This window comes from Anser anser, assembly GCF_964211835.1.
Source record: "Anser anser genome assembly, chromosome: 2".
NCBI lineage: Eukaryota > Metazoa > Chordata > Aves > Anseriformes > Anatidae > Anser > Anser anser.
In genome coordinates, this window is record NC_139721.1 from 4326434 (window position 1) to 4339800 (window position 13367).

The window sequence follows — 13367 nt, forward strand, 5'->3', positions numbered from 1 at the left end:
AGAGCTCTGATCACAACCAGGTCCCAGATCTTCCCTTTTTAGAAGGGCTAAATCACATTCAGCCAAGACATCGCTAAAGCAGCTAAATAAACTGCATTACTGTGTTAGTGTGTGCTTCTTCCTTTTTCCCGTTTATTTTGCCTATTCAGTCCACACCCTGTTTTTACCCTCCCAAGCCATTTGCAATTTCATTGTCTTACTCTGTCCTACAGTATCTGTGTTGTCTGGTGGGTCTTGCAGTGTTCTCTTCCATCCACATTTGTCTGCATTAAGTCCGTGGATTTTTGCTGGCATTTCTGTACCATGGATTGTTGCTGTGTTTCATCCAGCGCTATAGGAGACCTCAGTATTTGTCAGTTCATGGTGGTGGAATGGAAAGAGTCCCTGTCGCAAAGGTCTGTGGCTCAAATGATATCCTAGTTAGGCGTACATTTCTCCTGGCAGCACTGCCAGCTTCCTTCCCATTGCTTTAAGTTTCCACCTCAGCTGCGCTAGCACAGGTGTTTGTGACCTTTTGGCAAGCTCAGTCCAAGTCCAAGTGGATCATTCTTTCAGTGGTGTTTCCAACCCAGATCGGCTCTGCGGTCCTGTTAGCTGCATCATCCTGCAGACAGACCCAGCTGAGAAGGCTGTAGGACGCAAGGAAATGCCTGTTGGTGCTGGCACTGCTCGGGTCTGCAGAGTTACTGCACCACCAGGGAACAGGCTGTTAAAGCTTTTTGTGAGCACCCTTCATCATCCCCTGCAGCATTCCTGGTCTCCAACCATACATTGAGAAGGATATTACCTCTCTGGAGGGAATTAGAGGCATATCCGTCAAGCTTCAGTCCATGAGACTTGCTTCTAGCCAGGGTTCCACCCATTCGTCTTCCTCTCTGTCCTTCAAGCCTTTTCCCCCTTTTATAACCCTCCTTATTTTGACCTGATATCTGGACAAAATATAGCGGATACTGTGCTTAGTCTGGAGCAGAGCTGGTCTTTGTGATACTGATCCCAACGGGACACCAGGGTGCTGCTGCCAGGTAGCCAGAAATTGAACACGTGGCTTCCCAGAGGCTGGATGGGCCAGATACATTCCACCTAAACCAAGCAGGTATCTTGAAGGGTTATAGGGGATTTGGCATGCTGCAGGGCTGTTCTAATCTAACCTAATCGATCTACTGCTGCCTGTAAAGGAGATTGCTAATGTGATATACGTAGATTTTATCTAGTAGGTTTCTCTTTTAAAATAGGTTCTTACGATAATGTGGTACGGGTCTAGCAGGTCGGCCACACTAAAAGTCCTTTCGTATTCAGTGGAAAAAGACTGTGAACACCAGCAGGACTGAAAACCATGCCACCTGAGGATTTTTTTGATTGGTAGAAGTCTGCTGCATGCAGCAAGGGCTACACATCTGAATCTAATTGCCATATATATACAGTAATACATGTGCTTAGAGCCACAGGAACCTTCTGACATAGTAGAAATGGACTGGAGTGAGTGCACTACTTCCTAACATCAATTACTTCTGTGTAGAAATAAAATCCATCCTGATGTAGCAAAGGAGCTAGAAAATGAGTACCATTTACCATTTTCTGTTCCTCTTCTCTGCTGTACACCTACCTGCATTGCACCAGATGACAAGACAGAGTTGTATTTTTAATTACTATGAACTTTGCTTCTGAGAACTTGAAAAAAATATCAAGAACACAGCTACAGACCTGCAGATGGAAGCAGCATAAGAAAAGAAGGTATACTAGTAATAAACTAATTGTAACAGACAAAACCACCTTTGGTCTTCAGAGTGCCTGCTTTACTTGTGGATGCTCTGGATGTCCTTGGATGAAAGAGACATGCAAAACAATGCTTTAAAGACAATATAAATCGCCCTTTGACATTTTACCTGAAATACCTGGGTGTACAGATGGCCTTCAAGTCAACAGCACTTCCTGGGCTAGAATCGAACTACACAGGATCCAAGGAACCTCCCACATTTCACAAGTACGACTGAGGATAGGAGATGGTGAGTTCTGGATGCTAAGCTTCCAGAAAACTGAACTTAGCATCAACATTTAAAACAGTTACATTTATTTAGGAAGCTGTACCAGTGTGCAGTAGGATCAGAAGAGTGTTAATCCACCCAAGGGCACTGGAAAGCACAGCTCTACCAGCTCTGCGTTTGTCAACGTGCGCCCAGAGGTCCCCCGTCATTTGGCACTCGGGATGAGTGATCCGTGTTTTGTGGGACATGTTTGTGGGATCAGTGCAAGAGAGAGAGAAAAAAAAAAAGCAACGTGACAATGTTTAAAAACAGGGATGTGGGCTTTGCTGTTCCAATGTTGGACAAGCATCATCAGAGGGGGGTGATGCTTGGTCAAACCTTGGTGTTGCGAAGGCATTCTGGAGTTTTATAGAAATTTTAAAAGTAACTTGCAGCAGAGCTTTGTCATTGACTTTTGTTCAGCTCTTCATTTAAGCTCCCCATATAAATCGCTCATCAGAAATGATAATACTTGATATATAAATAGCATTTGACATATTTCGAGAGCCTCACAAACATTAACACTGTGTCCCTGTGTAGGAGGTGCCGCCTAAAGACTTTTTCTAGTGCAGGAGACTTTCTCCTTCCTGCTAAATAGGGAAATTAGGTTTGTAGTCGCACTGGGAGTACATTATTCCAACTTCAATTTATTCATAGTAGCACATCAGCTTGGTTAATTTACAAGCAAGCAATTCATTTTCACTCATTTGCAGGAGCACAGGATGATATTGATGCATACTGGAAGAGCCGAGGTTATCATCCTGCACCGTTCAGCCTTCCTCTGGCCTGTCTTGAATTTTTCAACAGCTTCCTAACTATACTGTATTGTAAATTCTATTTTTGGACACTTTTTCCTTCTAACAGAGGACAAATATGAATCCATTCTGCGAGTTAGCTGTGTTGAATATGAGGGTTCTTTGAACGAAGGAATAAACCTTAGCACTGCCCAGTTTGCTAGCTGTAGAAAGAGCTTTTTTTGCCTCCCCTCTGGGCTAAAGGTAAGGAAAAGGTGACCTATCAACTGTTATTGATAGGAAATTCCTCAAAGGGCTTCCCATTCTCTTCTGCTCAGCTGTACCAGCCTATTTTTTTGTTTGGGATGTAAATGTCAGCTCCGCAAACCTAATTAAAGGCGATGTGTACAGTAAACAGCTTTCAGCTTGCGTTCGGTCGCGTGACTTCATTGCGGTTGTCCCGTGTTTAGATGAGAGTGACAACAGGTGAAAATTTCTATCGGGAGGTTATGTCCATGCAGGTACCCTGCTTACACCCAGATAAAATCCTATTTAGCTGTGGGTGTCTGCTGGGGTGCAGCTCTCCCACCGGCATTTCTAGCTGGGATGGCTTTGGGGCAGTAAGTTCGTTATCAAGGTTGAAACTTTTGTTTTTCCTTACCCGGTTGTTTTTTCACTCAAGAACGCACCTGAGGAGCTTCCTGAGCTAAAAAGCTGTCAAGCCTGGAGAGACTTCAGATTTCTTTGGCAGTGCTTCCACTTCGAAGACTGTTGGGACGTAGCCCAGCGGGGTGTTCAGTCCCTATTGTGCGGTGCTCAAGCAGTTAAATTATTTGTCTGGGAACCGCTGATTTAGCATTCTGGTCCGGTCCCGCGAAGAACACCAGGCGTGCTTCTGGCAAGGCAGAGAAGCCGTCGCCCGTCCCGCAGCGATGGCAGCAGCTTTGTTTGGCACCCCAGCACCTCCGCCCGGCCTGGGGAGGCTGCCCATGACCCGAGGAGGCTCGACGTGGTGTTTGAAACTCGACGTGGTTCAAATTCACCTTCCCTGATACGTTAATAAAGAAGTAAATAAGCAAATGGATGTTTTACTTGAGAGGTTTCCCCTGCTGACTGGCCGTAGGCAATTTAAGCAGCTTGACCACCACGTTGCCTTATTTGTGGTTTTTGATCCTGGCTGTGGCAGAATGAGCTCTCTGGGATTTCCTAAACCAAAAAGAAGAAGAAACCTGCGTGTTTGTTGCACATAAAGCATCACTTTTTCCTTTCTGGGTATACATTGTAGTTCCTAGCTTGTATTTTCAAACACTTGACCCCTTTGCACCAATACTGCCATCTCTCCTTAGCATTCAGCAGTCAACTTTTTCTTGAGTTGCAATGTGAACTCTTGCTATTTACTTTTGTGGTGTGGAACTAACTGCTTCACCAGAGGGGTTATTGTGCCCTCCTGAAATAAATAATAAAAACCTATATGTGTTTTTATATTGATTCTGTGATAGGTTTAGAATTGTCCGACCTTAATGATAATGTAAAAGGAATAGAGGCTTGAAAATCTCACCTGCTTTTGATAGGAATGAAGATAGCTGGCTTCTTCGCTCCTTTTGAAATCTCAGCCTGAAAATTAGAGGCTCTTAAATGTCCAGGCTGATTCTTTCCTGAGATGCTCATGGTTTCAGCTGCCTTACGCATCGGTGTTCTTGGTTGTTCGTGGTCATAGAAAAATGATTTTTTTTCTCTTTATGAAGTCGTTTCATATATATACAGCAGTATAGCTGTCTGTTAAGAACACGCACGCCCATTTTCACTATGAACTGACAGCACCCAGAGACGTGGGAAGGGTCGGCTTTCCAGAACCAAATGCTGCGTGCTACATCCTCTATTCACGCAGCATTCAGTAAGCGAGGAAAATGAATGAATCTCTTCTGGCTGCACACGTATGGAAAAGCTGGCGGTGTGCCCTTCAGGGGAAAGCACGCCTGCCAAAATATCAGGCTTCACTGACTGAGCAGAGACAGTCCTCTGGGTGAAGAAGAGGTTAAATTACAAGTTCCTCTCTTTGTCGCTTCTGAGGGTGCTGGGTTGTTGTGTGTTTCCCTGGATACTGGCAACTCTTCTGCAGTATTTGCTCCCTTACACAAAGACCCGTAAATAGAGGCAAGAAACAAACTTAACCGTTTTGTACCCTGTGGTCAGTACCTTTAATTCAGCTCTAAATCCACTGCCTGGGTAAGAGACCTTTGCAGCCGGTTGGTGAAGGGTGGAGGAAGTTAACAGCCTTAAGGGGAGACTGGACAAGGAATTGGAAGAGCCTCATTGAAGGCTGATGAATGACACAAGGCTTGGCTCAGGAAATCCTCGGGATAAAAATAGTCAGAGGCTGGCAGAGCGCTTTGGGCAGCATCTATGTGCTTGTCTGGTGTTGCCTCTTCCCCGGGCATCCAGCCCTGGCCGCTGTGGTTCTTCCTTCCGTGGTTTTACCAGCCTGTAGGGAGATCGTTTTCGTTTGTCTTGGACGTTTGGCCAAGCAGGTTGGCTCCTGGCTGCTGGACTCGGCTCCTGCTGCTTTGTCGGCGTGGTGCTGCCAGCAGGTAGCGGCCGCTCCGAGAGCTTGACTTGCCCAGCATGTTCTGAAGCATCCTTCCCATATGATAAAGTTCTCCACAAGCGTCTCACATACTTTGCAGTTTGTGTCCATCCTTCTGCAAGCATCGGCCTCGTAATCCGCTCGGCGGCGAGGATTTGGCAGCTCCCGGCCAGGAAGACCAGGGTTTGGAGGCACCGCCGGTACGAGGAGGATGCTGAGGGTGCTGCTGGAGAAAGGGTGCTGGGCTCATGACGCTGCTTCTAACTCACTCTGAACTTAACACAGTTTCTTTCCTTCTTGCAGGCTTTAAACAGTTTTATTTTGCATTTCACTGTGCACTCTGTTGCTGTAGGAAGATCTTTCCAAGGGTGCGGTTTGATAAGATGTGCGAGCACGCTCACCAAAAGCACGATTCCACTCCTACACATAGCAACTTCCCCCTCCATTCAGATAGAGTACTTTAATATTTTTTGCTGTTTTCTGCATGCTTAATTTGCAGAGTCAAGGTCTTAAACGATTTATTTGGGATATAAACTCATAACTTTGGGAAAACAATGCCATGGTGTAGCAAACTTTCGCTTAAGCAGCCCCAACAGCTCGCATCTGGCTCCTGCAAAACTTCCTGTTGCCTACACGTTGGTGAAATTCTGTGCAAGACTCAGCAGCTTGTGTCTGTACCCGTGTGTTTGCGCATACACGCACGCACACACGAGCGTTTTCAGTAGGATGCATCCGGCTCCTTACAGGGTCAGCAGCAGAGGACGATGATTTCCTGAAAGCAGCGCCTGGGAGCAGCGATAGCCCGTGCTCCTGCTGAGCTGGGAGCTCAGCCCCGGCAGGGCTCTGCTGCCTGGCAGGGACACGTTTTACCTTCCAGCAGGCTGCGAGGCAGCAGCTTTGGTCTCCTGCTGACTTTCTAATCTGGCTAAGAGCAGGACAGCCCGGCACACGGCACTTGAGAGGTTGCTAATCCATGCTCTGTTAACGCATCTGAATTTTAGTTACCGTGCGTCAAACCTTTCATTCGGGAAGGAAAGAGGCAATCTGTTGGGTGCTTTTTGCACGGGTCCTTTCTCTGGCAGGAGATCCTCAAATTCGGAAAGTTACCTCGGGACCAACATGGAGTGTGTTTATTTTGTTTGAGAGTCTTCAGTAATTGTCAGTTCCCTCATCTTGTATGAGATCTGTGCTGAAGCTCAGGAACGAAGTGAGTGGGGGGCAGCGAAATCAAGGGGCTGTGACCTGCTAAATCCTGGCTGCTCAGGCGCTAAGCAGTGTGAAAATCTAACATAATTTTCCAGAACTAGACAGATTTTTTAAAGGCTGATGATGGTTTTTCTGGGACAAAATAAATTTCGCTTTCATCCACAAATCTGCTTTTTTATAGTTTGGTTTTTGTTATTTTATTTTACACAGAGGGAACTGTGGCTTAATTCTGATAAGATTCATAGAAACCTTTTTATGCAGTGATTTCTGAAACTATGCCACTAAAGTTTCAGAAACTGTAAATGTTTTATCTGAAACAGGAGCTTACAATGTTTAGTATTTTTAATAAAGATGGTATCCGATTTATTGCTTAGTATTTTGTCTAGTGTATAACATGGTTACATTTTAAAGCCTTACTGTAGGATTTTTTAAAATATATATTTGTTTTGCATGCTACAGCTTGTAAGGAGTGTATGTTTCTCTGTTTCAGGGCATAATTCAGAAGATTGTGGACAGTCACAAAGTGAAAAACGTGGCCTGCTACGGGTTGCGGCTCAGCCATCTGCAGTCTGAGGAGGTTCACTGGCTACACCTGGACATGGGGGTGTCCAACGTGAGAGAGAAATTTGAACTAGCCCACCCTCCCGAAGAATGGAAGTAAGGCCATAAATCTGTTTAGTGTCAAAATCAAGTCCTGTGAGTGTTTGCCTTGTCATAAAAGTCGGCTCTGTAACGTGCTTTATTAAGGACGATCCTCTTTTGGTGGAACAGGATAAAATACTTTTCACATATAAAGCTGTAAGTGGTAAAGAATGGTTTTTGTTGTTGGAAGGGGTTTCCTGCAAACAGAGAACAGGTGGGTCTAACCTGGGATTTAGAGGAGGCCTAAAGTAGGAGCAGAAATCTCAGGCATTCGTCCTGAAAGTCTGCAAAAGCTGTGATACATCTAGTGAGCCCCATCTCACGTTTTGTCATCCTTAAAGTTTTAGTACAAGTGTTATCTGTGATGTAAGCATACCTCTAAAATAGAAAAGGAGAGATCTTGATACATAAATGAAAAAAATATATAAAATATTGGCATTTTCTAGGTTATTGCAGGGGTCTTGTGCATGTTTTTCTCCATGTTTTATGTTTATAACCACGATTTGTGCAAAACTTGCTGTTATTTTGAAGGCTGCAATTATTGTCTTCTGCAGAATTGTTGTAAATAGTCTATATTTAATTTCTTGCAAATGGAATTAGCGTCATATACCAGCAGATGTCACAGTTTATAAATTCTCTTCAGTGTCCTGACTTCCATATATCAAACAAATCAGAAATGTTTAAAACTTTGGGTGTCAGAAGTGTAGCATGGTCTCTTCTATGAACGTTACATTTCATTGTTTCTGGGACCTGCAGCAATATTTATCCTTCTTTACCGCACAATAAATTTTTCGTTGATAATACTGTGAAATCACAGCTTGGGAAGTAAGGGATTCCTGAATCCCTTCCCTGATAGTCACGCTGTGTGCAAGATGTGAATTATTTATGCTGTTTGAAATTTCTTAAATAGTGTACAAGTGCCAGTTCCATTTTTATTACGCGGTGCAACTCACGTGGTACACGTTGCAGAACGGAGTTAATCAGTTTTAAAAGCAAAGGTAAATGATTGTTTTGAAGCTGGTGGAAAGGAATTGGATAAAATACTCATGAAAGAGCTATGATAAGACGTAAATTATTCAATACCTTTCCAGGCAGTCATTTTATGTTTTATCGAATACATGCAGCTGACATACCTTTGAAACCTGTGGAGATTTGCTGTGCATAATCAAAACGTTGCTGTCATATTTGTAATACCGTAAACCAGAGTGTTTAAGATCATATGACAGTACTTGTAAAAATATTTAGATTAGTTAAGGGAGAGAAGTCTTGGGATGGGTCTTAAATGAAAAGCTTCCTATAGTATTAATAACCCAATAACTGCCTCTCGTGTGATTTTTCTTTTTAATTATCTAAATTTAAAGGGCTGTATATTCATCGCTCAGAAATAAGATCTCAAATGTTCTCCTGGACTGATCCAGATATTAGAAGTTGTACTGTTTGTCAGTAGGAGAATAAAATCCATCTCCCGTGTAGGCATCTTTTGTCTTGTCCTGCACTATTTATAGTCCTGCAGAGGATGGGTTAGTGATGGGGAACAGCAGGGCTGTGGCTCTGGCTCAGATGACACAGCTGTAGATAGAGCTTAGGAAGAGTAAATAACAGTGGACATCAGGGCAATGAGGTCGCCCAAAATTCTGTCATTTCAAATTCTCTTCCCTCTTCCTATGGCAAGCAGCTCAGCTGCAGGAGCACACACAATTTAGCTTTGCCAGACTGCCAGGGGATAACCTCAATTACGTGGCAAAAGACGAGCAGGAATGCTTACTGCAAGTCTTTTTTTTCCCCACCCTCATGTTTGCCTTTACATACTCCTTTGACCTCCTGGCTGCTAAAAAAAGGTTTGTATTTTGCACAAGATAGCAAAAGTTGAACTATCTTGTGGTTAAAAAATAACAGTCAGTAGAGGCCTGATACTTCATTTTTTCCTACAAAGATTGGCACTAAAATTCAGATAGAAGCTGTGTATTAACTGCACCTTCACTTTAGGAACATTCGTGCTAGCTAACCGTATCAGACAAAATATCCTTTTCCCTTTTGTTTTAATCTCTGGAAATGAAGATAACTCCTCCTAGCATCAGAAAATTCCAAATGTATCTCAGTCCTGGTGCCAAAAAGTCTTCAGCGTTATAATTATTGGAACCGCGTGCTTATTTGTTTGTGATAACTTTTCGGGAAATAAATATTCTGGAGTCTGCTTTGTGTCAGTTTGGGCAATACCGCCTTATCTCGGAGATGTCCAAGGTTTAGCTCTACAAAAGCATTTGTAAAATTTGGGCATGATTTCTTGCAGTTGCTTTAGAATAACTGTGGTCGTCCAGATGCAGCCTGAGAGTTTTGTTCATTACTGAATTCCACCAACACTGCTGCCGGTAGGTTTATCTTAGCCTAGCATAAATTGTTAATTCTTCATTAAGCGTTTGGTTGTGTGAAGCCCTGTACAGCTGCGTGTGCAAGACGATCCCAGATGACAAGAGGAATACAAACAAAATCCCAGTGCTCTTTTATGGGAAGGCAATAAAGACCGGAGCGTCTTTGATTTATTTGCTTCAGGTTTCCTCTTCGTGTTTATGCCAGCAAGGCAGACCTGGGCGTGCATTAAACTCACTTCTTAACGAAGAAATTCCCCTTCACTTGTAGTATTATTTTAATGATTCGATGTTTCAAAGGGCGTGAGGGTAAAAGATGAAAGAAGCTTCCTCCCTTAACTGTCATTTTTATCCCTGTACAGCGAGGTGAAGTAGGATTACCAGGATGCAGGACTCTTAAACGACAGGATCAGCCCTGATCATTTTTGATCAGACTCAGCAATCACAGCAGCAATCCTTCCTGTCTCTTACAAATGGTACGTGCCAAAGCACTGTTCCATTTGCTGGCCTTTTTTGTCCCAAAAAAAGGGGAAAATCAAAAAAGGTTCCCGTAACAAATGGTATCTCTTGGAACAGGTTGTTCCTCCTGGGGTAGGGCTCTTCCAGTTCCATAGGTGTGTGGGTAAAATCGCTCGTGCTTTGGCTCTAATAAGTAAAAGACCCCAAAGGAAGCCCCATAACGTGGCAGTCCTGTGCTGTAAGTTTCAATAGCTTCCACACAAGTCTTCTGGTAGTGTTTTTAGCGAACTTAAGGGAGGTGACCATTAACTGGCTGACTGGCTCAGCGAGCAGATCGGTTTTGTGAGAAGGGACCTGGCATCCTCTTCAGCTGGCTGTGTTTCAAAGAGTAAATGTACAGGATATTGAAAATCAAGCCCATCCTTGAGCTGGCCTTTGGAAATCAGGTTCTTCATTCCCATAAGTGTAGTCAGAGACTGGTTTATAAATAGGTAATGAAGGTCACTACTGCTATCCCAGCCCAGTTTTTTTACTTTGCTCGATTTTCTTGTGAGATCCTGTTGCAAAAAGCAATACGTTTCATGGCTCCTCAGTGAAGCAGGCAGGTCTCTGCAAATAGGAAATGCTGCTTTTCCTGTATTTTCTTATCTCTTTACAAGGGTGACTGAATCTTGGAGGTTTGAGATAAGTTGCGTATCCATCTCTTCAGGCCTGAGTGACATCTGTTTCTGCTTGCAGGACTGAAAAATAGGAGAAGAGGTGTAGGGTGACCAACGGTGTTTAGCCAGTTTTTGTTCTTTGTACTTTGGAAGACCAAATAAAGGGTTCTTTTCATTTATGTGGTGTGAAAATTCAACCCCATCTTCAGAATCTGTCATTAAATAAGACGTCTGAAACGCACACGTTGAACCCTAATGCTTCCAGGATGTAGAAGGTCCCCTTGGTGAGGTTCTTGTGGCAGAAGACACCCCAGTGGTGGGCTGATGCTGGTGCTCTTAGCGGGACAGGGGAAGAAAAATAGGATGAAAAAGCTCGTGGACAAGGTAAACCCAGGGAGATCACATACTGATTACCGTCACAAGCAAAACGGGCTCAACTTGGGGGAAACTCATTTGATTTTTTTGCCGGTTAAAAAGGGAGTAGGATGGATCCTTCCTCCTCACACATGGCCCTGCTCCATCCGTAGCTTTGTGCGGAAGACAAGTAACCTCTGTTTGCAAGATTCCGAATTTTCTTCAGCTGGTTTTGCTTTTTTGCTGTTGGTTGGTTTGATATTTCAATTCTTTTATGCAATGCAAATACCCACGAGTTGCGCATCAGCCTTCGCTACGTATTTGCAAGTCCCTAGTACGAAATAATCCTAACAGTAATAAAATAGGTAGTGGATTTTGTAATAACATTCAGCGATCTGCTTAAATTCAGCTCCAATGGGAAAGGCTGTCAGACTGCTTTAGAGGTGAAAGGAATGAGCATAATGAAGCTGCTTTTAATTAACCAGGAAGTTGTGCGATGTGGATAACCCTGCTGCATTCAGGTATCAGGTCACTCCACTTTCCTTTTTTCGGAGGCTGGATCTTCCCTTTTGAATGCTCTTTTCCTGCTTCTTGCCTCCTGTAATGAGGCCTGGGAGGTGATGCCGAGGAGAGGAGCTCAGAAACAGCAAAAGCAAGCTCCAAGAATAGGAGGAGAAAGTGCACCTGAGAAACGAGGAGGAACAGTAAGGATGGCTTTCAGAGCACAGTGGTGTTGATATTAAAATGTAGAAGGACGAATAAATCATACTGGGTTACAGAGCAAAGAAAAAAGTGCAAATGGGTCTTTTTTAAATAGATTTGTTCCATTTCAATCTCTGCAGTGGTGTTCAGTGATGAATTTGTGGGGATAGAGGGTGATGAATTTGAGGTGGTGATTGGGAGCGCTCCGCTTTTCTGCTTCTGGGTCGTGTGTGCCTGCTGCCTTCTCTCCTTGGCACTTAAACACCCACAGGTACAATTTGCCTTATAGTTAAAATTTCAGTGAATAGCTAGGTATCCTCTATGTATCGTGAAATGGACAAACTCTCAAAAAATGGCTCATTAAATGTGACTTTTGAGTCTTTTTCTGACTTCTGCCTGGTGGTGTCCTCCATCTCTTTTATATCCTATGGCCTGAAGATCGTTTTCCATGCACAAGACGACTTGCTGTGCTGTGGGAAACCCTTCATTCTAAATATTCCTCGTTTGTATCCAGTGTGTGCGTGTTTCCAGTTTCTAATTATTTTCCTTAGTTTGGCTTCTAACTACAGACAAGGTATTTCCAGTGATTTCAAAGCAAAGAAGAACCCTGCAGCTTCCCATTGCAGTCTGTTGTGTGGGACTCCTCGTAGCCCCGTATAAACCCTGGTCATGGGCATCCCAATTACTTGCCTAAAAGAAAGTAGAGGGATGCTTGCCCTAGAGGGAGGAGTACGTTTATTGTCAGGGTTTCATGGCAGGAATGCAGTATGTGTCAAACGTCATTAGCTCTTGCCTCAGGACGAGCAATAATGCTAAATTTAGGATTTAGAAATAGAAGTTGAGGCTTTGAGAAGGGATAGAAATTTGGTATATCGCGAATCAAGGGGAAATCTGAATGTCACCCATTATGCACTGTTAGCTTGTACATGACTGCCACGTTGCAAACCACTTCGTTCCGCTTTTGCTGCATCTTAATGATGAAGTACCAAGCAGGAAACCTTTTTCCAGGTAAATCCCTTCAAAACCTGTGGCACAATTCAGAGGTGAATATTGCAGCACTGGATCCGAGAAGGATCTAAGCCGTTTTCCCTCAGCACGCCTTTGTTTTGTCTGTAGGATGTGGGGTCTGTGCGTGGAGAATCACGCTGCTGATAACCAGAGAGAAATTCTCTTGCAGGGGTTGTGCCGTTGGTTATGGCTGGTGACCTGCTGCCATCACCTCTCTGGGTTCACCCTTCCCATGGATCTGGTCCTGATCACGTTTCCACTGCGTCCTGATGCTTCAGTCCCCCCTGAAGCTTTGGGAAGGCAAGGCACCAGGGTTTTAGGTTTGCTTCCATACAAAGGTCCCATAGAAGGGTCCTTACAAAATGTTGGGTACTGAGTGCCCTTGGTTTAGTTTTCTGAGTGATCAAAAGAGATGATTTCCCTTAGTTTATTTTGATTTTATCTTCGTTTTGCACAAACTTTGAAGACTGTCTTTAATTGTGAGGAATTCCTGATGATTGCTCATCTCACCAGTTCAACTCTCTCGTCCTTGTTTTTCAGGTATGAACTGCGAATTCGGTATTTGCCAAAAGGATTTCTAAACCAGTTCACTGAGGACAAACCGACTTTAAATTTTTTCTATCAGCAGGTAC

General features: G+C 43.7%; 1 protein-coding gene across 13 annotated transcripts in view; it reads left to right on the plus strand.

Annotated features, from left to right (window-relative positions):
- PTK2 (protein tyrosine kinase 2) overlaps positions 1-13367 on the plus strand; it is a 205140-nt gene that overhangs the window by 91862 nt on the left and 99911 nt on the right. For all 13 annotated transcript variants that reach the window (XR_014580939.1, XM_083827396.1, XM_083827393.1 and 10 more), the window contains 2 exons: positions 7036-7202; positions 13276-13363. Coding sequence is in view for 11 of the 13 variants with exons in the window: in XM_083827396.1 (XP_083683522.1) it covers positions 7036-7202; positions 13276-13363 (255 nt within the window). In the remaining 2 variants the exon portion in view is untranslated. The remainder of the gene's footprint in view (positions 1-7035; positions 7203-13275; positions 13364-13367) is intronic.